At 40.5% G+C, this 24,602-nt stretch overlaps 1 protein-coding gene across 2 annotated transcripts in view; it reads right to left on the reverse strand.

The window, feature by feature from the left end:
* Positions 1–260: 260 nt before the first annotated feature.
* The window catches only part of MAPKBP1 (mitogen-activated protein kinase binding protein 1), a 59,301-nt gene continuing 34,959 nt past the window's right edge, over positions 261–24,602 (reverse strand). Inside the window, exons 5-30 of one of the 2 annotated variants that reach the window (XM_053474681.1) lie at positions 23,931–24,101; positions 23,545–23,682; positions 19,454–19,636; positions 18,931–19,091; positions 16,047–16,236; positions 15,528–15,674; positions 15,046–15,230; positions 14,872–14,963; positions 14,524–14,649; positions 13,907–13,977; positions 13,689–13,813; positions 11,931–12,006; positions 10,784–10,895; positions 10,089–10,152; positions 9,338–9,460; positions 8,960–9,054; positions 8,764–8,831; positions 8,166–8,387; positions 7,889–8,037; positions 7,043–7,164; positions 5,352–5,525; positions 4,484–4,568; positions 3,707–3,996; positions 2,078–2,935; positions 862–947; positions 261–602 (exon numbers count right to left, since the gene is read on the reverse strand). In XM_053474681.1, coding sequence (XP_053330656.1) covers positions 291–602; positions 862–947; positions 2,078–2,935; positions 3,707–3,996; positions 4,484–4,568; positions 5,352–5,525; positions 7,043–7,164; positions 7,889–8,037; positions 8,166–8,387; positions 8,764–8,831; positions 8,960–9,054; positions 9,338–9,460; positions 10,089–10,152; positions 10,784–10,895; positions 11,931–12,006; positions 13,689–13,813; positions 13,907–13,977; positions 14,524–14,649; positions 14,872–14,963; positions 15,046–15,230; positions 15,528–15,674; positions 16,047–16,236; positions 18,931–19,091; positions 19,454–19,636; positions 23,545–23,682; positions 23,931–24,101 — 4,425 coding nt within the window. In that variant the 3' untranslated portion in view covers positions 261–290. Of the gene's footprint in view, positions 603–861; positions 948–2,077; positions 2,936–3,706; positions 4,003–4,483; positions 4,569–5,351; positions 5,526–7,042; positions 7,165–7,888; positions 8,038–8,165; positions 8,388–8,763; positions 8,832–8,959; positions 9,055–9,337; positions 9,461–10,088; positions 10,153–10,783; positions 10,896–11,930; positions 12,007–13,688; positions 13,814–13,906; positions 13,978–14,523; positions 14,650–14,871; positions 14,964–15,045; positions 15,231–15,527; positions 15,675–16,046; positions 16,237–18,930; positions 19,092–19,453; positions 19,637–23,544; positions 23,683–23,930; positions 24,102–24,602 lie in introns of both variants that reach the window. The other variant, XM_053474680.1, reaches the window with a different exon arrangement.

Below are 24,602 nucleotides of genomic sequence, written 5' to 3' on the forward strand. Positions count from 1 at the left end.
GAGTAACAAAAAGCAGAAACAGAACAATGGGCCCTGACCAAAACGGGGCCAGTTATGGAGACAAGTGCTGGTTTGAAGGGATGGCATTGGCGGAGCTGTAGCTCTGATAAGCTGGTCTTGGATATCAAACACTAAACAAAACATTTTGTGGTGTCTCAAAGAGTCTTCAGAAAGAAAAAAAAAATCTTTTTGGTTCTCACGGCTCCTCACGGAAACCACCCTTCATGAAAACTCATGGAGCGATAGATCACGATACACAATTTGCATCAAAAGATAGACGGCGCAATTTATTACAGTTTCTTGTCCATCCTTTTCTCCACCGCTTGTAGCAGGAGTTCAGAGTATTGCTGTAGGAGAGCTAGAGTCTTGTCATCACCAAGGCATGGAGTTGTACATATCTCAGGTGAACCACCGTCTACTGGATGTTCTACCACTTCTTTGAACTCTTCCTGCACCAGTGGCAGAGGCTCGTCTCCATTGCCTGGCTCACCCTCTCCATCTTTCAGGGAGTCCAGTTCCCTCTTCACCATCCCAAATGTTTCAGTCAGAAGGTCAGCAATTTTGCAATGGTCTGAATTTGCTCCTTGGAAAGCTGTGGTCACCTGTCAGAAGACAGGATAATAAAATGTATAGTAAATTCAACAATCTGAAGGCATGCAGAGATACACACTATTTGCAACTTCTATATAAATACACAGCTTCAGAACAGAAGATTTCCCTGCGAGATTAACATGTTATTCTACATTGATAGGAATACCATAGGCTCAGTTAACCAAAACTGATTTTCTTTCACCCAATCTAGCAGTTGCAAGTAGGTAGTAAGGAGGTATTCAGGAGTATTCGGGAGGCTGGATCCTGTACCTTTCTGTATAAACTCATTGCCTTGCGGAGACTGTCCTGCAACTCCGATGTGATCATCTCACATTGTTCAATGCTGACCGGCGCTGCTGAAATACAAAACCATTAGTTACTAAAAGTCTGAATTACCAATGATGTCTATTCACGAAGGAGAGAGTTGACATCTGAGCAGAGAAACCGAGGATACAAAAAACTGCCCCAGCGTCTTAAACATGTGTCGGGAGTCCAACAGGATGTATCTAGCATACATCTGCACATTATAGATTTCCACTAGTCACAGAAAGATCACCAATGTAAGAGGAAGGCACAGAGAGCTAGCCCATGGCCAGGCCTGCCAACTCTCCATTTAGTGAATAAACCCCATGGTTTGGACCCAAATACAAAGTTATCTGATGGTGTAGTTTAATAGTTGTTATAAATCCAGATCCTTTTGGTCACTTGTAAGCACAGATTGATTCCATTTTCATCAACAAAGTTTCTTAAGATGGTTTAGGACAGGCAGAGGATGTTAAATTTAAAAACTGGCAATGTTACAGGTCTACTTGGAACATATTAGTGTATTTACTTCCACGCAATTATATACAAGCAAAACGTCATACAATTCCTGCAAAACTAGTATATTAACCCCTTAATGACAAAGCCCGTACATGTACGGGCTCAAAATGCATTGTTTTCAATGGGTTTAGGGACCGCCCATTGTCCTTAAGGGGTTAAACATTTTTCACAATTAAATCATTCATATAATTAAAACAATTTCTTTAAAAGTGGTGCAGTAATCCACAACTTTTTCATTAGTTGAGTCACCATGTTGATATGGAGGATTGAGACTAGACTATACATCTCATTGACCGTGATCCATATGAATATTTACATGAATCCCACACTATTTTTAAATGACTTATAAAAATTACAAAAAAATTCAAAAATAGTCACTTGAAGGAAATAAAAAAAAAAAAAAAAATATATATATATATATATATATATATATATATATATCTCAATTTGATCAGTGAAAGTATACAACAGAAAGCTAAAGGAAAGAAAAGAGAAGAAACAAATGCCTCACCATTTTGTGGATGGCTTATGAAACAAGATAGGCATGGAGAAGATAAGACAGGCCATAGACTGGATGGAGAAAGAGGAGATGGAATATTGAAGGGACTCGTACAGATTTGAGACATACAGGGAGATACCACCAAAGGTGGACCTCTATGCCCACCTGAGTCCAATGCTGGTGCTGCACCGAGAGAGGGAGACCTTGGTCTGAGGGGCTCTACAGGGCAAAGTCCTGGATGGTAATCTGGAGTGTGGCCAATAGTTGCTGCTCTACCTCTATGACATGGTGTAAGGTTTTCTGAAACAAAGCTCCCTTTTTCTTCAGCTTCATTGAGTTTTGAGTTGATTGCAATAGTCTCTCCTTCATTGCCCTTCTTGGAGCTCTCTACTGGACTACTCTTTTCTACTTCAATGGAGTCAGGACTAGTAATCTTGAAAGCCAAGTCTGGGGAGGAGGGTTTGGATTTCCAACTACCTGCTGGTGATTTTAGGGATTCCACTTCAGAGGAGCCTCTGTTTTTACCAAAGGAAAATAAAGGGCGATCGGGTAATGGTTTTGCTATGTCTAAAGTCAGATGTGCCCGATTCTTGGTCTGAAATGTTTTTGGAGAACAGTGTGCAGCAGACTGCAGATGAGGTTTTGCAACAAAGTTTTCCTTTGTGGTTTGACAGTTCTTTTCACTCTCCACAAAGCTGGCAATAGGTCCCACTTCTTGTTCGATGAAGCTGCTCTTTCCATCAGTAGGTATGGAAGGTTCCTGTGTATCTCCTAGATTTAAATTTTCACCCACAGACACACTCCGTGATATTTTGGCAATGAAGCTGGTTGTTGGGTTCATATAGGACCTGCCTTTAGGAGTTTTATTTTCCTTTGCATTGAATAAGCCAGACTGACCATATTCCATTTTGCTTGGGACGGCTGGCAAGGTACGACGGTGATTGGCCTTCTGCTCCTTTTCAGATGCTGTCTGAGTTTGTGGGCGTAGCTTGACAGGAAACAAGTTGGTTGAGGTCTTATCACCTAAAAATAGCCAATACAGAGCAATTAAAAGACATACAGCTTAATGCCATCACCTTACAGTGTTAACCTACTATTGTGCTGGAAAGGGCAGGAAACGGCACAGAAAAAAACTTGCCAAAATAACAGCAAAATATATTTTGGATTAGGAATAGAAGAAAATTAATATAATTAACCCAGGGGATCTCTGCAGCCCCGTGAGTTAAATGTTCTACAGTTACTCTTCTGATGTCACTAGCAAATGCTATTAGATTTATCTGTTCCTTGGTAACTTATTTTATATTATTCCTTGACATTTGATAATCTGACAATTTTCTGACCACATACTGGTTTCAGACAGGTCCTTTGTGCCAAATATTTAAACTACACTGTAACCCATATATACTTTTACATGGGGCAGAAATTTGCCAATGGATTGATTTAGCGTTTTGTTGAATGATTCTGCAGCTAAGGTGTGAATTTGCATTACATATACTTTATAACCCTTCCTAAAATGTATATTTTCCCTGGGAACATATGTCACACAAAACCAGGCACAGATAGGTGGTCATTGAAAATGAAAAATATTTTTAAAGTGCTGTTTTTATGTGATAGAAGCTTAGCAGGCCAGAAAGGCCAGTTAAGTCATAATATCTTCTTCTTCTTGAACAGCTGCAGTATCTGTTTAAATCATTCAGGTGCTTTATAACTAGTGCAGAAATCAGGAAGATTATGTTTTGTGCACGTGATAAAAAACTGACAGCCCGAGTATCTTGAAGTTACTCTTGTACAAACCTTCATAGACAAGGTCATGGACTGATTGGGTTTTTCGTATGTATGACAGCGTTTGGGAAAAGAAAGGTCCAGATCTGACTAGCTTGCCATTTTCGTTGGGTTGTTTCTTTTTTTTCTGGCATTGGGCAGGAATTTGATTGCTGCTCTCTTCCTCATTCTTTACATCTGGAGGACATAGTTGAGTTTCGGCTCTGCTGGCTGGAGTTGCATCCATCACCGAGGACTGATTAACGGTCTCTGGACACATTACATGATCAGACATTGCAATGTTCCAGGATGGACTGCTGTTTCTGTGACTAACGAAGAAGGTAACCAGTGAGTGAAGAACACACACAAGTCTATCACATTACGCTTAATAAATCCCAGAACATACTTGATTCAAATAAACTTCAGATGAGCTTCATCAGTTTAAACAAGTGTTTTGTTGCCGGAATCAAATAGAACAGCCTCTGACCCATTTAACTATAACTGACCACCATGATAATGTATGAAGTCTCATAAGGTCAAACTAGGTAATAACTAGCAAAAAGGTTAATTTTAGGCTAGGTATAAAACGTTGGAATCAAATACTTCAATTGTTCAGTTCCATGTAATCTCACTTTAAAATTCCAGTGTGGAACCAGCAAACAAAATCTGAGCCAAAATCCTTAAGGGAAAAAAGCAAAAAACAAGGCAAACTTTGGCTTTAACCTCAAGGGTGTGGGCTAATAGGTCATAAAACATTGTGGCCTTTTATCCCAATCTGTACCTAACACCCCACAAAAACAAAATACATACCTGGCAGGCAGCGCCTGAGCCATGGCTAGGAAGCGGGACGAGATACTGGCAGAGTCATTGTGTTCCGTGGTCGGAACCGGTTCATCTGTGGACATAGAATATATAATTCTATAAAACAAATATCTGCTTCAAGCCTTAATACAGATCAGATCCAAACAATATTCTAATAACTGATAATGTTCAAGTGTACACAGTTCTAGACATATAACAAGGGAAAGAAGCTCTTCAAAAAATCTCCTATTTTCACATAAGGGGTTCTGTGGTTGACTACACAATTGTTTTTTTCTAGGGCCGAACGTGCACGTGAAAGGTAACACAGTGGCTCATTGTGTATTAAGGTATACATGAGCTGCTCATAAAGCGATCTCAGGTATGTACAGATACTCTGAGAATGTGGCAGGTATTGCTGTGACATTACTGTGGGGCTGGGGGCAGAGTTTACAGACTTAAACAAGTAGCTAAGGGCAATAACAAGGTTCTTTACATATGGCGTGACTTTGATGAGAGCTCGAAAATCAGAAAAAGGAGCCCAAAAGGTAATGTTGAGCTGCTTCATCTCAGACCTCAAATACTTTGCTTTGAGTCTGTTCACCTGCATGATGCTTTCTCCAATAGTTTAGTTATTTGGGGATGCTGGCGGTAAGGAGAGCCGAGTGAACAGTGATAATCTATTTATATGTTTAAACCTCACAATTTCACCTGACGAGAAGAGAGAAAACTGCCAGTCCCCACTCGCCGACATTAGCGATTATTTCCTGAAACGTTACGTGCGCCATTACATTAAGAATCAACTTGTTTTCATCATATTAATTAGCACCGCTTTATGAAGAAAATAAAAAAAAGAAGACCCAGAGCTGATGGTACGCACCTAAGCCACTGGCAGTAGAAAGAGTCCCAAAGTGCTGCTTGAGAAACGTCTCCTGATCCGGTGTAAGTGGAACATCCCCCTCCAACACCAGGCCATGTGGATCAAACACCTCAGCCTGCTCTTCCATATCCGAGGAGTTTCCATCTACGCTCAGGGGCTCCGTACTTTCCGAATCTAAGATCAGATGCAGAGGTTAAGAAACTTATATATACTGGGAAGATTTAGATTTTGGGATAGGTCTTCTACAAAAACAAAAAGGTGAAAGACTATTAGAATACATTTGTCATTGTGCAGATGAGACATTCTCTGCTAGGGAACCCAGCCACTGTATAAAAACATTTGATAATTTAATCGAGAAAATAAGTCCAGACTACGATACCATATGTAAACGTGTGCGCTCTGAACTCTGAAGCTAGGTCTGAGTTTTCAACAACATCTAAAAGTATGAATTGGTGTTTTCAGACTTTGCATTGTATGGAAAACCTAAGGGACGTGTTCACACGGTGCAGTATTATATGTATAACATGTATGAAGAAAAATTATGCGAAAATTAAAAACAAAAGAACTGTCCCGCTCCCGCTGTTTTGAATCCCGCTCCCGCAATGTGGGTGTTCCGCTCCCGCCCGCTCCTGCCACATTTGTGGCCAATCCCGCCCGCTCCCACCACATTTGTGGCCAATCACGCCGGCCTCCTTACCTGATTTCCCGCACAGTCCCGCAAGGCTGCCCTCGAGCTGTTCCCTCACAGCGTCTCTTCTCTTGCTCCGCCCAAGAACAAGGCGGAGTCACAGGAAGTGACGTCACATCACGTGACTCTGCCTTGTTCATGGGCGGAGCAAGATAGGAGACACTGTAATGGAGCAGCGAGAAGGCATCCTTGCGGGACTGCGCGGGATTACCGGGACCCGCAGGTACAGTGCCTGACCGCCCGCTCCCACCCGCAGCCCCAGAAAGACCGCCCGCGCCCGCAAGTTTTTTGGCAGGTCCCGCGGGACCCGCCTCCCAATGCAGTCCTCTACTTTGGTCCCCCTTCTGGCCGATTTCAAATTGAAAAAATAAATACATTTTGAAAAAAGTGCTCCTTAGCCCTTCCATTACAAGTAAAATATTTTTATTTTTAAATCCCTTAAATTGATAGTATTAAAAAATGTAATATGGGGTAATATTTTACATATTACCCCATATTACATATTTTAATATCATCAATTTAAGGGATTTGGCCCTTTGAAGCATGTGGGGTATGAGTACAAATTAGGTCACTGTTCAGCTTTTGTTCCTACAGTATAGAAGACAAAGGAAAACTGCAAAAAATGTTTTATGTATTTTTATTATTTTAAAAGAAGGCCATACTTTTCCTGAACAAAATGGTCTATAATTTGTTCGGTTCATCAAATATGGGAACAGGAAATCATGGTTTGACAAAAAAAAACATTTTGGTCCTTTGGTTATGAAAACCCCCAGGACATAGGGGTTTATTTGAAAAACTAAGTCAAGGTGCCATGATGAACCAATCATTACATATGTATTAACACATTTTGGTTTTTCAAAATGTATTAGTTTTTGTCTAATCTCCCCATTTAGACACCATAAATATATACAACAAACATGAGATATATGCATGAGGCTGCTGCAGAGTACTGCAAGTCTTTGATACTACACAATGTGTAATCATACCCATGGCACTTTCTAACCTTCGTTTGGATGCTCCGGGCTGGAAAGACGGCTGCTGTAATCCAAAGAACATGCGCTGTCAGGGCTGTGCTTTTCTTGGCATACACTGTCACTGTTGTAACAGCCTTTCACCTCAAATTCACTGTGAAGCATACGATAAGACATTGTTTTTACATAATGATGCTAAAAACTATGGCAATTATATGGACTGAATAAACATAACATCAAGGTAGGGCTTGACAGCAAGAACTCAGCACATCAGTTCTGCTGGTGTCCAGTTCAAGACTAATGTTTTGCACAAAGCCCTCCTTACTTTGACAAATTGCAATATGATTGTATCAGCAGATTGACCTGCAGAATAAATTCCCAACACCGCTACTAAAAAAACATAAGTACTCAATATACAGTCTTGAAAAAGAAGCTGCAGCCCCACAGCTGCCCTTCTCCTCTGTGGTCAGATGATTCTTTCCACCTGCTGCACTAGCTAAGATATTGCTGGTACTGGCCGGAGGCAAGTATGTCACATCGCAAGTATTTCCCGCAACAAAACCTGAGCATGTCCAGTAGAATTTAGGCTTAAGAAATCATATTTAGCTATGCATTATACAGGGCCAACCAAGCTCTTGTTATGAGAGAAGTTCACTGGGTTTGGCTTTTCAAGCAATGGTTGAACATAGAATGATCATATGGAGCATTCCCTTGGCCACTTAGTGCTCTGGCCATATTTATTAAGATGATTTCTGGGGCAAAGACATGGTTGGAAAATCACTGAACTGTTTCTGCTGGTTGATCTATATTGCCCAAGAATTGTTTCATGTTGTCTCGATAATCGTTTTAATGAACAGATTGGCTGAAGTTACGGTTACCTGCACGAATCCAGAGTCTGTTCAGTCTGCGGGTAGAAGATGCACGGCTTCCCCTCTGGTGTTTCCGGTCCCTGCTTGAAAACACCCTCTTCACAGGACATCAGTCTGATAACCCTGGGACGCGATGCGGTGCCCATGGGCTGCGGTCTCTGTAACAAAGCAATAAGAAAAAGGAATCATTCACACAACAACCCTATAAATATAGATTTAAAGATAAAGCTACCACAACATCTTGCCTATGACTTGCCCAGTTGAAAAGATATGGCCACCTACTCACATTACTATTCTGCATGTTCCGCTCAAGAAACTTTGGTGGCTGTTCCTCTTCAGGGTGCAGTCCAAGCAGGTCATCAGAGGAGGAGAAGCTATCCAGCTGGCGCAGATCAAGCATGGACTTCACGGTCATGTCTATATTGCCAACAGGCTGGGACCAGCGGTTCCGCTGTCGAGGGACTTTTCCAAGGGAGTCTGAGCGCTGAGAACTGGAGATTTCCCCTTCCTGTGATAGAAAAATAGTAATAATATAAATCTAAAAAAGAGGAGCACCGCCAACACAGAACTAACCAAATATTATACAGAAACTAATTCTAAAAATACCAATACTGAATTTATCTAAAATACAGGTTATTATAGGCTCATTTGGTTTGCAGCATCAACTTCTGATGTCCTCCCCTTCTGATTGTTCATATTTCTATTTTCTTAGTATGTTTTTGTCTAGCCTACACACACACACACACACACAAGAAAAAATACTTAAGAAAAACTTTTGAAGTGGGAGGGAAAAAGTTAGCAAAAAATATTTTTTAAGTTTAGACATGCCAGGAAAATGATGGAATATACAGATTCAATGCTATCCCTATCAGTACAAAACTCACCCTCTTCATCTCCCAGTAGGACAGACTTCTCACAAAAGACTTGGATTCATCAGAGGCTTTACCGGAACCTAACGGCAATGAAAGAGGTTGATATACGGGATTTTAAGGTGTCCAGTGAAACTGCACTCAGAAAACTACAGTTTGGAATATGAAAACAAGTTTAGCCTAAATATTCAGGAGGGGAATAAAGACTTGCCTGTCATTTCCTCATCACTCAGGTCATCGACTCCTTCTTTGTCACTGTCTGATGACAGCGCAGGTGCTGAAGACATCACAGCTATCGTTTCTCTCCTGTAGACCATAAAGACCACAAATAGGTCAACTTCAAAACATAAATAAAGTTATGATTCCATAGTGAAGTACATGCCTGCCGAGGAACGTATCCTTGGAGAATATCAGAGTTTATACCTTTACCTACCTTGTAGGTTTGCAAATATTTTGTACTCTGTGCCCTTTTAAGTTTTGGGGTTTTTTTTATACAAAAAATTAATACGTTGTCCCTTCCTTGTATGCAGTGAATATAAGCATTAGGTAAAATATTGCAATACAATCTATTTTGGAATGAAAACGATACCTTGCATTTGTGGTCTTGTGAGGTGTGCACTTTTCAGCCTCATTCCCCCGTTGTCTCATTTCAGCCAGTCTTTGGCGCATGCGGATCGTCATCTCCGAGCTCAGACGCCAGATGAACACGCAACTGGAAAACCATGAAGGAAAAAAGCACCACCTTAGTTTGTCTACAGAGGGATCACACATTGAGCACAAAAGATATATTACACACAAAACTTTTCTTCTCATTTGTAGCCACCAGGGATGATTTTCTAAACAAAAAAAGTTACCGGGGCATTTACATTTAGCAGAGCCCTTTAAATAACATACATGCCAGGGTGGCACTATAAGGGAATAGGCTCTTTAAATTCTAGTATTAAATGAATCTGATTATTCAGGGTTATGTACAACCCCTACACACCAAGGGGTGGATATAACGCCACTGATCGACTAATAACGCAGGCTGGAGCGAGATAAAGCACATCCATAAAAGTGTATTTTGTGGCGCCCCTTTTCTATTCCAGCATGACTGTGTCCCAGTGCTCAAAGCAAGGCCCATAAAGACATGGCTGGATGGGTTTGGTGTGCTTCCTACAGAAACTCTCCAAAATCTTGTGCAAAGCCTTCCCAGAAGGAAGGAGGCAACTCCATACTTAATACCCATGGTTTTGGAATGGACGCCCAACAAGCCGTATAGGCGTGACGGTCAGGTGTCCGCATATACTTTTGTTCATATAGCGTACAATGAGCCACAGCAACAAGATATGGAACCTCACCTATCTCCGGATACAGAAATAAGGTATTTGCAGTCATTCGTAAACTTCATTCCTGTTACAATTTCTAAAACAAAAAACAAAACAAAAAAATTTACATTGGTTTTGTTTTAATAAAACTGATTGTGCTGTTATATTTAGTAAAACAATGGTAAACGATGAGGCTGTACCTCTGGAGCGGGATTATGTATAGAGGCTGAACTGCCCGCAACAGGACAACAGCGGTAGTTTCCAAAAGTGCCTGATACTAGCCCCCGTGGGTGAAAAAAACTTGCATAAAAGTGGAGGACAAAGGCCTGTGAGGCTAAAATATCTACAGGTACCTATGAGGACCAAGGCATATAGGAATTCTCCACTGCAATTAAAATACAGCATGCCTGCATTTATTAAAATGTCTCTAGCTACATTTCTGATTAAATAGTTACTTTCTTAGCCCTCTAGGTGAAGAATGGCAGCTCCAGCCTTATCGATTCAAGAGAAAATGGAAATATTCCATCTGAAGAGGCCTCTGAGGTCTCAAGAGCTTGGGGAGGAAGAAAAAAATTGGGAAGTACAGCTTCTATTGGATAAATGTATATTTAATGAATTGTCATTGGTTTACAACATCCATGAGACCCCAAAATACGAACGTATATAAAAGTGCATTTTAACACGGGACATTATTGGCATTATACCAAAGCCATAGAAGGCAGGGGTACCTGAATGTCCATACATGGTGGCAACACACTCTCCAGAGTAAAAGTCAAAGATAGAAAGATTCTTGTCTGAAGAGCTTGTGGCGATAAAAAGTCCCGATGGATCAGACTGAACCTGCGGAAAGAGCACACAGCATATTGAATACGGCATAAAGCAGAGCTCATCAACCGACCAAACGCCGTCCTGGGACAATGTCACATAGATCACAAGTAGGTGTTTATATCCTTACACACGTACCAGGATCATGATCACACAAGAGATATGCGAAGAATTAAATTCAATTTGTTTTTTGCAAATAAAGAGATTAACCCTTAGGGCTCTGTGTCTTAATAATTCTTTATATGTGCACGACAGCATACTTGCCACCCAGTAATCGTCACTGCTGCGACTCACTCCAGCACAGGACACGGGTTTTGTGCCGACTCTGCAGTCTGGCACCAGCAGTTAGCTGTGCTGATCTGCACTTTCAATCCAAGAAACAAAACAAAAACTACACTACGACTAACATTCATCAAAAGAAACCGCTAGTAACCCAAACTGGATTTTCATTTTTAATGCATGTTGGGATTCCATTTTGCATGGACTGCAAAGCATTTTCCTAAATCATTCATAAATGTTTGGATATGCTCAGTTCCAATCTCATTTAAATCACTGAAGCAGCAGCCAACTGCATGCAGCTACTCACAAGAAACATATTGCTGTGTGCAGAAAGCCGACAATTTGATTCCAGTAAAAGGCTGGAAAGAAAATGTCAGATCACAATGTTGGGTGTTGGTTTGAGGTCCATGGTACGTTTCAATACAAGGCAACACCTACTACCTAAAGCTTGATCCAGGGCAGCTCCAAAGCTGCTCATCACCTCTTACTTCTGGTGCTGCTGTCCTCTTTGCTGGGTGCTCTATAGGACAATGTATCCCAGTGAAGTGCCAGGGTAAAGTACGTTTTGGAAGCTGTGCTGGCTAGGTGTAGACCTAGAGATCTCTAACCTCTGCATTTGGTCCATTGTGGTGCACCACAGTACCTGATCAAATAGGGCCGTTGCCCACCTTCATCCCAGTTAAGGGCAGAGGAGGCAAATAGACCCACTGCACCTATCCGTATTTGCCCTTTAGACATGAGTAAATGTTCAAAGAAGATCAATTAACTTACTTTAATGAGGGTTCCATCCTCACTCTGTGATCCTTTGTAGAGCTTTTTCTGCTTTCCACTGCTGATGTTAAATATTCTGAAAATAAACAAACACTTGTCAGGGTTTCCTAGCTTTTCCTTAATAAATAATAAATTATTAAGCAAAGGGGAACCAATGACACTGTTCAAGTTATTCTGCAAACTACTTAATGCTCAGACGCAGTTTACGTGTCATGCAGCCAATAATTCAAAAGAAAAAAAAGAATACTGCAATAGAAGAAATGTCCCCATAAAATACCGTATTTGCTCGATTATAAGACGAGGTTTTTTTCAGAGCAAATGCTCTGAAAAATACCCCTCGTCTTCTAATCGGGGTCGTCTTTTAATGAGACCTCAAATAGAGGTCTGATTAGGAGACTAAGATCCAGATCCCCCGCACCGCTGCAGGGGACCTGGATCCACCTGTCCCCCCCTCCATCATACACACACTTACCGGTGCTTCCTGCTGTATTGCCGGGGCAGCGGGTTGACGTCTACGCGATCCTCGTAGACAACGTCCGCTGCAGCAGGAAGGAGGTGTGGCTAGCAGCGGGGGTTGTCTGCGTCCGTCGCGTAGACCTTCCCCGACTGTCAGAGATCAGAGTTCCCCGCACCGGTGCGGGGAACTCTGATCTCTGACAGCCGGGGAAAGTATACGCGACGGACGCATACAAACCCCCGCTGCCAACTCCACTTCCTTCCGGCTGCAGCGGAAGGCGACGTCAACCCGCTGCCCCGGCTGGAAGCACCGGTAAGAGAGGGGGAAGGGGGGTGAGAGAGGGGGGGAGAGAGAGAGTGTGTGTGTGTTAGTTAAATGGGGGTATAGGGTGTGTGTGTGTGTTAAATGGGGACATAGGGCATTTCTGGAGTGGCGTTAAGGGGGCATTTAATAGAGCACTCTGCCTCCTGAAATGCCTTATACCTCTCTATATGCCACTCTGCCCCATAATATGCATTTTAACCCCCTAAATGCCAGAATGGGATATAGGGGTATAAGGCATTTCTAGAGGCAGAGTGGCACATAGGGGATCAAAAGGCATACCATGGGGCACAGTGGCATATAGAGGGTTAAAAGGCATATCATGGGCCATAGTGCCATATTGGAGTGGCAAGCCTGGGGGCAGATGTGCGTAACTGGGGGACAGGTTGGAAAATACAAGAAATAAAAACAAAAAAAATATTTTTCTCAATCATAGCTTTTATTAAAAAAAATAGTTTACATGAATTAACATTTACTGGTAAAACTTTTTTCCTTTGGGGTCGTCTTATATTCAGGCTTTTTCTTTTTTTCCTAAGTTAATATTCAGATTTTGGGGGGTCGTCTTATAATCAGGGTCGTCTTATAATCGAGCAAATACGGTAATATTGTATTTCACACATATCAGCTCCGTTACATAACTAAACAGGCACCCACACGTCAGTGGATTCTCACAAATATGCTTGCTTTGTTTATCAGTAAGTTCACACTTTATAAGTACTTGGTGATCTTCTGCTCCAGGAATAGCTTGGATTGCCCTGTATCAAGCATATTTATACCAGTGAGATTTCTGGAAAGTCACATGACTTAATGTATTATGGAGGGCCACCTCGGTCATTCTGGCAGATATATTCACCAACAATGGCTCTTCATGTAAGGAACACAAGTCATTAACAATTCTCCTGTAAAAACTCACCTTTAGTGAATAAAGGTTAATATAAGATTAGAAAAGTGCTGCAACTAAACACAAAGCAGAAGCATACCGGATATTGCGATCTTGGCAACCAATAGCTGCATACTTCATGCTCGGATCCACATCCATATCGTACAGGGTGGTTTTACGCACAATGTGGTGCGTCCGCGTGAAATGGACATTGCCTTCACCTGCCTGAGAGGGGTCACAAATATTTTTTTAATACAAATTTTTTTTACATGTTTACTGTTTTCACATTTTATGCTTTTGTAATTTGGATCCACCTACTTGGTCTGCAGTGCGAAAGTAGATGCTTTTATCTGCCCCACAGCTGATCATGCGCACCTTTCCATCATTTGCTAGTAAAAGTAAAAATCATGTATTAAAAAGTTGTACTTAGAAAGTCTTGCTATCACATGTGTGTGTGTATATATATATATATATATATATATATATATATATATATATATATATATATATATATATATATATATATATATATATACACACACATACACTAATGCAAAAAACAGAATGTTGCAGAATCTTGTAATACCTTTTTTATTGGACTAACAGTATTTAAAATAATAGACGAGCTTTCGGGAGTCCTCCCTTTATCAAGTCAAAAGCATTTCATATATATATATATATATATATATATATATATATATATATATATATATATATATATATATATATATATATATATATATATATATATATATATATATATATATATATATAATTTCTGTATATGCACAGTATCAGCAGGATAGTACTTAGAGGGGAAAAAAAACATTCATTTAGACTGAAGTTTGCTTGCTAAGACTTTTCTTCTGTGTATCAGCGTCAAAACGGCATGACATGCAAATTATCAAAGCCCAGGAGGCATCTATGGCACTTACCAGCAAACTTCACAGCAGTGATGGAAGATGAGTGGTCATCCAACGTCTGCCGAAGGCTATACTCCTTTGATGCATCAAATACATGAATGAGTCTATCACGGCTGGCAGAGGCCAAGAGATTCAGCCCTGAAAGAAAAGGAGAAAGGGATTTTTACATGGTCAGTGCTGGAGCAGGTGCAAGGAAAGGACTGCTGTCAGGCTTAGGAATTATCTCTAAAATTAAACTTTTTGACAGCTGTAAATGTGACTTCAATTAAAAAGTCTTTGCCTATGGTTTCAGCAGATCTGTGCTTTTGGCTTGTGAGCAGTGCCATTCATACTGAACATTTTTTCTCCCCAGTTACTTACCGGTGCCAGGCTTGGAGTACTCCAGACAAAGGACCTCTGAGTCGTGAGCATCCACTTTCAGCACCTCTGCCAAGGTCTTCAGCTCATGCACTCTGCAATTCAAAGGGGCAAATAAGTCAAATGAAACCCTTCCCCCAAAAAAGTCCTCCACATTCACTTATCCTGTGCCATTACCTGAGCGTGCCCGTTCTGTCTCCGGATGCCAGATGCTGCCCACTCGGGCTAACGCACACGGAGCGAATGCCAACCTTTGTGTCCAGGATCTGAGGATCCCCTTTGTCACCCAGTCCAGCTGAGTTGTAGTCCGCATCCAACAACGCTTGAGTGTTACTATCAATCAGGATTATCTTCATCAGGTCCTAGTTAACCATGGATTTGTAGGAAAATTAATACTTTAACATATATAATCCAGACAATTTACGAACATGATTATATTAAAAAAAAAATACAAAAAAATGCTTCCAAACAGAAGCTGTCTTGTTTCCCAACCCCTCTTATTTGCAGTACCATTTTTTGCCAGTATTCAAGTATTAATATTAGCAATAATATGTATTTTAAAGCTATACTCAACCCTTCAATATTAAATATTATATAAAAAATATAAATCAAGTTAAAATATATCCACCAGAAGAAGGTAGATATGATATGTAACTCACACTGCTCAGGATGTTTCGATGCAGGGCCGTGCCATGAATGTTAGAGGTCTCCAAGTTCCAGAGTCGAATTGTACTATCAGAGGAGCACGTAATGAAAGAGTTGGGAGGAAGGCATGCCTGGTTACTGTCCTTCACTTCTGGATAAACCTGAAGGGAAAGATGTGGTTTAGAGTCAAAAGTCATTGGACATAGAAAAATAACTTCAATAATAATTATTATGCTCATCTTCAACTGTGATGCACATTTGGTCTTTCCTCTAAAGCCATCCACCCATAAAGTGTGCAACAACTACCACCAGCATTTAATCTGATATGTTTAATATTACACAATTTCAACCACAAACAGTCAACCTTGGCAGATCGGGGCATGTATTTGGTTTTTCTTCAATAGAAGTAAAAAAAAAAAAAAAAAAGTCCAAGTATATAGGAGGACAATGAAGAAGAATATGTAGGTTAATTAACACGGATGCAAAGGGCTGGGAAAAATGCCATTTGGTATAGGCTAGAATACAGATCATACCTCAATACTCCACACACATGAAGAATGGTATAGCGCCGAGTAAACCTTCCCCACTTTCTTCAGGTCTTTGACGTCCCAAACATAGAGACTATGATCATTGTACACGCAGGATAACCACTGACTGTTATGGTCGAAGGTCATGGCCACAGTATCTGGGTATTTGGCGTCGGCTGAGCTGGAGAACAGACGGCTGATCGGATGAAAATGAGAGAGAAATGGTCAATTAAATTGTGAGCTCCGACATATAATCAGAGTTTCTAGTAAGGCACAAAGATTCTCTGACAATTAAAGTGTGCTCAGGGCATACAGTGCTGTGAAAAAGGATTTGCCTGTTCCCGATTTCTTCTGTTTTTGCTTATTTGTCATTTAAAATGTTTCAAATCCAAATAATTTTAATATTAGACAAAGACAATGTGAGTAAACACAAAATGCATCATTATTCTGCTGCGTAACCCCAATGCGTTGAGCTTTATGTCACAAACTGATGGCTGGATGTTCTCCTTCAGGATTTCCTGGTAGACAGAACAGAATTTATGGTTTGATCAACTATGGCAAGATGCCCAAGTCCTGAAGCAGCAAAATAGCCCCAGATCATCACACTACCACCATGGTGTTTGAATGTGATGTTCTTATTGTGGAATGCTGTGTTAGCTTTATGCCCAAAAAGTTTCACTTCATGTCTTGTAGGTCATAAAGATTTTTTTTGGCAAATTTGAGATGAGTCTTTGTGTTTTTTTGGCCAGCAGCGGTGCAACATTCCCATGGACGCCATTTCCATATTGCGGAATCACAAACACTGATCTTAACTACGGCAAGTGATACCCACAGTTCTTTACATTTTAGTCTGGGTTCTTTTGTGACCTACTGGGCAAGTCGCTGATGCGATATTGCAAGAATTTTGGTAGGCCGGCAACTCCGAAAGGTCCACCACTGTTTCAAGGTTTCTTCATTTGTAGATAATGGCTCCAAAACATTAGAAATGGCTCTATTACCCTTTCCAGATTGATATACGTCAATGACTGTTTTTCATCTGTTTAGACCACTGCATCATGTGCTGCTCTTTGAGACCATTTAGCCAACTTTACTTGATGTTTAGATTCAACAGGGCTGGCAGTAATCACACCTGGGTATGTATAGTGAAACTGAACCCATCCATCAATTAAATTTGGTTAATTGGTTGGGGACAATTACTTTTTTCCACACATGGCCAGATAGGGTTTGATAACTTTTTTTCCCTTTGATACACAAAATCATTTAAAAAACTGCATTTACTTGTGTTATCTTTGTCTAATGTTAAAATTAGTCTATTTAGTAGAAATCAAATAGGGAGCAAATACTTTGAAAGCACTGTATATAGTGCCCCATAATCCATCTGTTCATTGGTCTGACAGAAAAGCAAAAACATGTAGACTTAAAGATTAGAAATCTATTATGGCACTTAAATATAAATAGAATAATAGAAGATGAGTTTGCAAGTGGATATTAATAACACAGAGGTGAACACGTCAAACCCTGAAGCTACACAATTTCTTGGTACCTGCCATTAACAATTATTAGATTTTTTCCTAATTAGGTGACTTTAGACACATGATCAGAGTGTTCTGGATTCTGCAGAAAGACACACTATCTGCATCAGTCCCATAAAGTGCTGACCAACGCTATAACCAATTTAATTACGAAGGGCCTTCCAAGAAACATTCCGAGTTTTTAACCCTACTGTAAATCTGCACGCTCTAAGGAACAAGTTAGAAATTGTATATTTGAACTCCAGGTCATGAATCCCATGAATCACGTCTTAAGTCAAGGACAGCATTGAAAATGTAGTTGGATTCCAATAGTTTCTCAGTGAAGTGAAGTTAAGAAAAGAATTTAAACCAGAAAAAAAAGGTTGATTTACTAACCAAAAAAAAGTGACTGGAATATAGATACAAAAATCCCATTGCAACTGAATGCTAATATAAAACTACCCAAATAGAGAGACACTGAATCTATTGAAAGCCAAAACGTGCAGCTGTGGGCCGGGGTTCAGGAGAGAAGAAACCCACACGCAGAGTTCATGGATCAAAAGAGAGCCTGTTTCACCCGGAGACAAATAGAGCAGAAATTGGCAGCGTGAATTCCCTTCATTTAAGGAACTCACTCTGCCCCATTTTTTACAACTCCCCAGATGCATTAATAACCTTTGTAAATGTAACCTGCCTGCAGGCTGAGATATATGGATTCGTCTTACGGATACTCAAAAGGGCTGCAGCCCCAGATTAGATTAATGGAAAGAGCAGTCAAGATTTAGAAATGTTCAATTCACATAAAACTGCATAGTTTAATGAACAAAACCAACTACTGTCCAACCTTTACAGAGAATCTGTCATGTTTTGAAACATTTGTATGTGCCCACGCCAATTGGCAGAATAAGAGACACAAAAGTACTGTTTTAAAAGAAAATCAATCTGTAATGGAGCCCTGGAAGCCCTCCCGCTATAAGCCACTATGCAGCAGCTTCAACCTACAGACTTATGGGCTGGAGACCTCAGTTGCCAGCACTTTGGAGGTATCAATGCCCACAAGACAATGTGAGACTATTGCCAAGTGAAGCCACTGGACCGAAACGGCTTTATTTTATGTTAGTGCTGCTCTGCGCCACTTTTGAGGACCTCTAAAGTTAAAGAATAAAGTATATATACATATATAACCATTCCTTCTGGAGCTCTTCCATTCAGATTCTCGCACCAAGTGATCGTATCCAACGAGTCACAGTGAAACTGTGAGATAGGCTTCAGACAGCCTGTGTGTTATCAATCATATGTCTTAACTGTGCAGCCACAGCCCATTGCCTGTAAAACGTGGATAGCTCAGATGAGATTCAGAGAGCGCAGATAGGTCTCACCTTGCTTCAGTGACCGTGGCAATGTCCATCCCGAGACGATGAGGTTTTGGCATAGTGCTGAGAAAGTGCAGGTTGTTTGGGTTGAAAATGCGTACAGTGCCATCCGCACAGCCACAGAAAATGTAGTCCTGGTTCACTAGAATGCAGTTTGCCACAGTGGTCTGAGTGAAAAAAGGGTCATTTCTTGGTAAATGGGATCCATACAGTACTCTGACATGGTAGACAGTAAATAGTAGCTACAATTTACAGAAATCAACCATAAAGAAAAGCTAGTGGCTTGAAACATAGGACAGCATCAGGCAGGGAAATTTAAAAGTCCCTGTGTTTATGTGCTGCGATAACGGCGATAGACAGTGCCAGAGCTATACAACTGGTACCAGAAGAACATTTTAAAAAGCAAGCTTCAAAGCTTGTAACACTATGCCTTTTATCAGGGTCACTACATTTAGCACTTTAGTCTTTGAATCTACATCAGATGTCCAATTTGTTTGCCCAGAGTATCCCATTCAGTGCCGACACTTACCCGGAGTTCCACCCATTTGTCCAACAGTCTCCTGTCATTAAATTCACACAGGAGCCCAGAGGACGTGATACAGAACGTACTGCTTGCTTTCTTTGCCTTGCCACACGCCACATCAGTGAAGAAATTGTTCCTGAGCTCTCCCAGGAGCCCAGAGCGGCCAAGTAGAGGAATCGTTGAATTAACCTGCAAAAATGGATCAGGGCACCATTACACATTACACTCTTTGCTTTGAGACATCCTAAAATATATTTCATCAGCACTGTGATGATGGACTGCATATAATCTGAATTCAGAGTCAAAGCTGGTAAAACTTTAAACTTTAAAACATCCAAATATACTCATGCAATATTTAACCCCTTAAGGACCAGGCTGTGTTTTACCTTTTGTACCATTGGGACCGAGGCTGTTTTAACACTTTTGCGGTGTTCGTGTTTAGATGTAATTTTCTCTTCACTCATTTAGTGAACCCACACAAATTATATGTTGTTTTTTTCAGGACAAGAAGGGCTTTCTTCAGATACCATTGTTTTAATCATATTATCTAATTTCCCATAAAAAAATAATAAAATATGATGAAAAATGTAAAAAAAAAAAAACAAAAAAAAAAACACATTTTCTGACTTTTACCCCAAAAATCTTTTACTCATCCAAAAAAGCTAATGAAAAAACCTACTAAATACATTCTACTATTTGTCCTGAGTTTAGAAATACCCAGTGTTTTTTTGTTTTTTTGCTTTTTTCTGCACGTTATGGAGCATTAAGTACAAGTAGCGTTTTGCTATTTCAAAACCATTTTTTCCAAATCTGGTAATTCTTCCCCCCCATGTGCCATTTCGGGTATCTTTGAAGCCGGCCAATGCAATTTACCCCATCAAATCATATATTTTTGAAAACTAGACACCCCAAGGTATTTCAAATGCTACAATTTTAACTCTTTCCATGCACTAATTCTACCATCAGCCTTTGTCAAACTTTGTGGTAGTAATTTATTTTGTGTTTTTTATGGCTAAAATTGCTCTTCAGGTATGGATTTACAGCTCCTGGTATACATCACTTTCAAACAACACCCCAATATGTGTTCAGCAACATCTCCCGAGTACAGTCATACCCCTCATGCATGGGTTTGTTTGGGAGGTAAAACGCCACATTTAGGAAGTGCACATTTTTTAACTTGGAACTTTTACATCTGGTCATTCTGCCCCCATGTCCTAATAGGACCATCTTTGAAGCCGGCTGTCATGATTAACTCATATAATGTAGTGGATGCATGGAAGGGTAACCCAGCAGAGGTGGTTAGTTTCTTTGTTTAAGCACTCAATGAGTTAATCTGAGGTTGATGTAAATGTGTTTCTTTGTGTATGCCCTCTGTATCTGTTCTGGCTAGAGGTGTCATCTTCCCAAAGGACCCCTGTGGTGATTCATGGCCTAACTGATAAGGATCCTTAGTTATAGGAATTCCATTCCTATCTTAAGTGGGGGGGGGGGTTCCATCACCTTTACCCCACCATAACTTATTGGCACATCAAAGATGGGACCTGATTCTTGGGGGTGGTGCCATATAATCAGTCATGTGGTCAGAGGGGCGTTTGCTTGCAAAAGTCTGATTTAGGGACAATCCAGCGACCTCAAAGCAGAACTCCATGATATACTCTGATCGGAACAACATCGTAAGAACCGTCTGGACTTAAGGAGTTCCCACAGGCCTACTTGGAGAAACTCGTGAGTGAGGGTCCTGTGTTTAAGTCCCTTTGTTTTTAAGAACTGTTTGCCTGTTTTATTTTCTTTTGTATGTCTTGTTTTTTGTAATTCTGGCACTGTGTAATCTTTGTATTTTTGTTATTAAAATATTCATAATCTAAGTCTGTCTTTGGGCTCTAGTATCGATATCCACAAACCCTAAGAGAGGATAACACGTTACCATATTGTTATTGAGTTCTACAGGATATATATGTTGTTTGCCCGGGGTGGGTTGATATATATATAGAGATAAAGGTTCTAATTCGGATTTCTCACGAATCCGGTATCAAAATCGTGAGTGGTGGCAGACTACCTGGGGGGATACAGGCAGGATTTGGGGGTTAATTTGGTGTAACTTATGCCTTGTTAAGGGGTCAAGTTAGTAAATCCAGAGGCCTGGTGCTATTAACCCCTTCATGCCCACGCCCTCCACACAGTCACGGCTTGGCAAGTAGTCCTGACCGTGACACCGGCTTATTCAATTTACCCCATCAAACCATATATTTGTGAAAACTAGACACCCCAAGGTATTTCAAATGCTAGTATTTTAACCCTTTCCATGCATGAGATTCTACCGCCAGCCTTTGCCACACTTTGTGGTAGTATTTTTTTGGTATTTTTTTTTTTTACACAAATTGTACTTTGGGTATACATTTATAGCTCCAGGTATACGTCACTATCAAACAACACCCTAATATGTGTTCAACAACATCTCTCGAGTACAGTGATACCACCCATGCATGGGTTTGACTGCTGTTTGGGGTTAAAAGGCCACATTTGGGAAGTGCGCTTTTTTTTTCCCTATTTTGGTCAGTCTGTGCCTATGCCCTATCTTTGAGCCTGGCCACTACAATTTACCTCATAAAACCATATATTTTTGAAAACTAGACACCCCAAGGTACTTAAAATGGTAGTATTTAACCCTTTCCATGCATCAGATTCTACCACCAGCCTTTGCCACACTTTGTGGTAGTATTTTTTTTGTATTTTTTTCACGCAAATTGTACTTTGGGTATAAATTTATAGCTCTAGGTATATGTCACTATCAAACAACACCCTAATATGTGTTCAGGAACATCTCCCGAGTTCAGTCATACCCCACATGTATGGGTTTGTCTGGTGTTTGGGGTTAAAATGCCACATTTTGGAAGTGCGCTTTTTTTTCCCCCATTTCGGTCAGTCTGTGCCTATGCCCTATCTTTGAGCCTGGCCACTCCAATTTACCCCATCAAACCATTCATTTTTTTAAATTAGACACCCCTTGGGTATTTTAAATGCTTTTATTTAAATTTTTCCATGTCAGGATTTTTGGGAAGATACAGCACTAATTTTAGCACTTGCTCATAATAATAAACTTTATTTTTTAATTTTATTTATTTTACTCTTTTTGGAATTTTTTTTTTACATTTTGCTGGAACTGGATAGTTCCTCTAAAGCATAATAATTTTTAAATGTTACCATGTTTTTTTTTAAGCTTTTTCTTTTTTTTTTAATATTTTACTAATCACATAGTGATTAGAAAGCTGGGCTCCATTGACTTGTATGGTTGAATGCAGTACCTGTATGCAGTACCTGTATTCAACCTGCAAGTGGAGCCAGAGTTCTCCAGAGGGTCTGGAGACCGTCTAGCCAACTTTTAAAACTTTATTATTCTTTTTCCCGGGCCGCCACCATCTTGCGGATGGCGAAGACAGCGTGCTGTGACCGCTCTCCGGAGCGGTCACAGCCCACCCAGAGGTAAGTGTTTGGTGTCGCTGGATGCCTCCTGATCGAGGCATTCCAGCGACACCATTGACGTTTAGGAGGTGATCGTTGATCGCCTCCTAAACGCTTTTAAAACGGGCGTCCGCCGCCATACAATGTATGGCGGCTGTTGACGCCCCGGGGAGGGGCCAGACATGCCCCATCATGCCGATCTCGGTGTTGCTGAATGAATCGACAACGAGGCATTACAGCAACACCGTTTAAGCTTAGAAAGTGATCATTGATCACTTTCTAAGCTTGTTTAAGTCTCATGACGTGTCAGGCACGTCATAGGTCGTTAAGTGACCGTTTTGCATGACGTGCCTGACCCGGCAATGGACGTTAAGGGGTTAACTGCCCTCCCATTCACCATGTTAATATTGTAGTCTATCTGTATACTATAAATGCCTTGCCATATCCAACATCAAAAAGCACCAAGATCAAAAGCACAGTGTATTAGTAACTTGCTTCCCTAAAATGGTCTTCAATATGCAGAATACAAAATTTACCACTTTCAAACCGAGAAAGAATTGCAATTTTATTAGCCCACTCGCTATGTAAGTTTGTCCACCGACATGATTGCTTTGATAACGGCTAAAATTAACACTAACCTTGGATGACTTTGCTTCGTCTAGATACCAAAACTTGACATGACGGTTTCCAGCTGTGACAAAGTAGCTGCTGTCCTCGGAGAAGGAGACGGCTGTCACTTTGCTCGAGACTTTGTTTGCTGCAACCACCACATTTTTCTGAAAGAGAAGAACGTTGGGCCCTTTTACCTTCGTTAATGGAAATAGTAAGAGCCGTAACGATATGGAATTCACCCTCTAATGGCATTGATGGCTGGGACAATAGATGCCTGTAAAAGTTATAAACAAATTGCATATGGAGATTTGTCCACAATGTAGAGTTTTGGCTAAATGTACAGGTGCACCAGGAAGCACACGTTTCCCTCCGGGGATTGAGAGAAAAGATTCTGTTGCTCTTCAAGACTCACCTTCCAAGACCACACATTGACGATCATGTCATGTTGGTAACCCACTGACACGATGTACTTGGAGCTGGGACTGAAGGCCACGCAGGCGACTCCATATTTGTGTTCCTGAAGCTCAGCCACCTGGGTTCGCTCAGCCACATCCCAGACTCGCACCGCAGGCATGTGCCCACACTAGAGAAAATAATATACAGAGAAAGAAAAATGATCGTACACGAGGATATAACAGATGAGGGGTTTTATCACTACAACAGCAGGATAACAATTGTTGAGAAACATCTGTAATCACAGTTATTATTGTATGTCGCAACAGATTGTGCTTGGTAGAATACCATTAGGGATGATTTAACAAGCAAGTGATTAACAAAAAAAAAAGTTCAATATTAGAAAAAATATACACCATGAAACTAGTCAAAAGGTGCAAGCAATAATTTGTAACAGATTTGCCACACACAGCGATAAGAGATCTTTATCCAAGGTTAAAATGTTTCATATTAATTGCTCCTAACTGCGCAAATACAGATACTTCCGATTTATTTATGGCTCTGAGGCTGTAAAATGGCAACAGAGAAACCAATTTTTTTATTCTGCATCTGTTCTGGGAGGTTTCCACTACGACCTTGGAAAAATATAGAATTAAAAAATACTGTAGCATTTAATTAGAGAAGCATACTA

The sequence above is a fragment of the Spea bombifrons genome, chromosome 9 (genome assembly GCF_027358695.1).
Source record: "Spea bombifrons isolate aSpeBom1 chromosome 9, aSpeBom1.2.pri, whole genome shotgun sequence".
NCBI lineage: Eukaryota > Metazoa > Chordata > Amphibia > Anura > Pelobatidae > Spea > Spea bombifrons.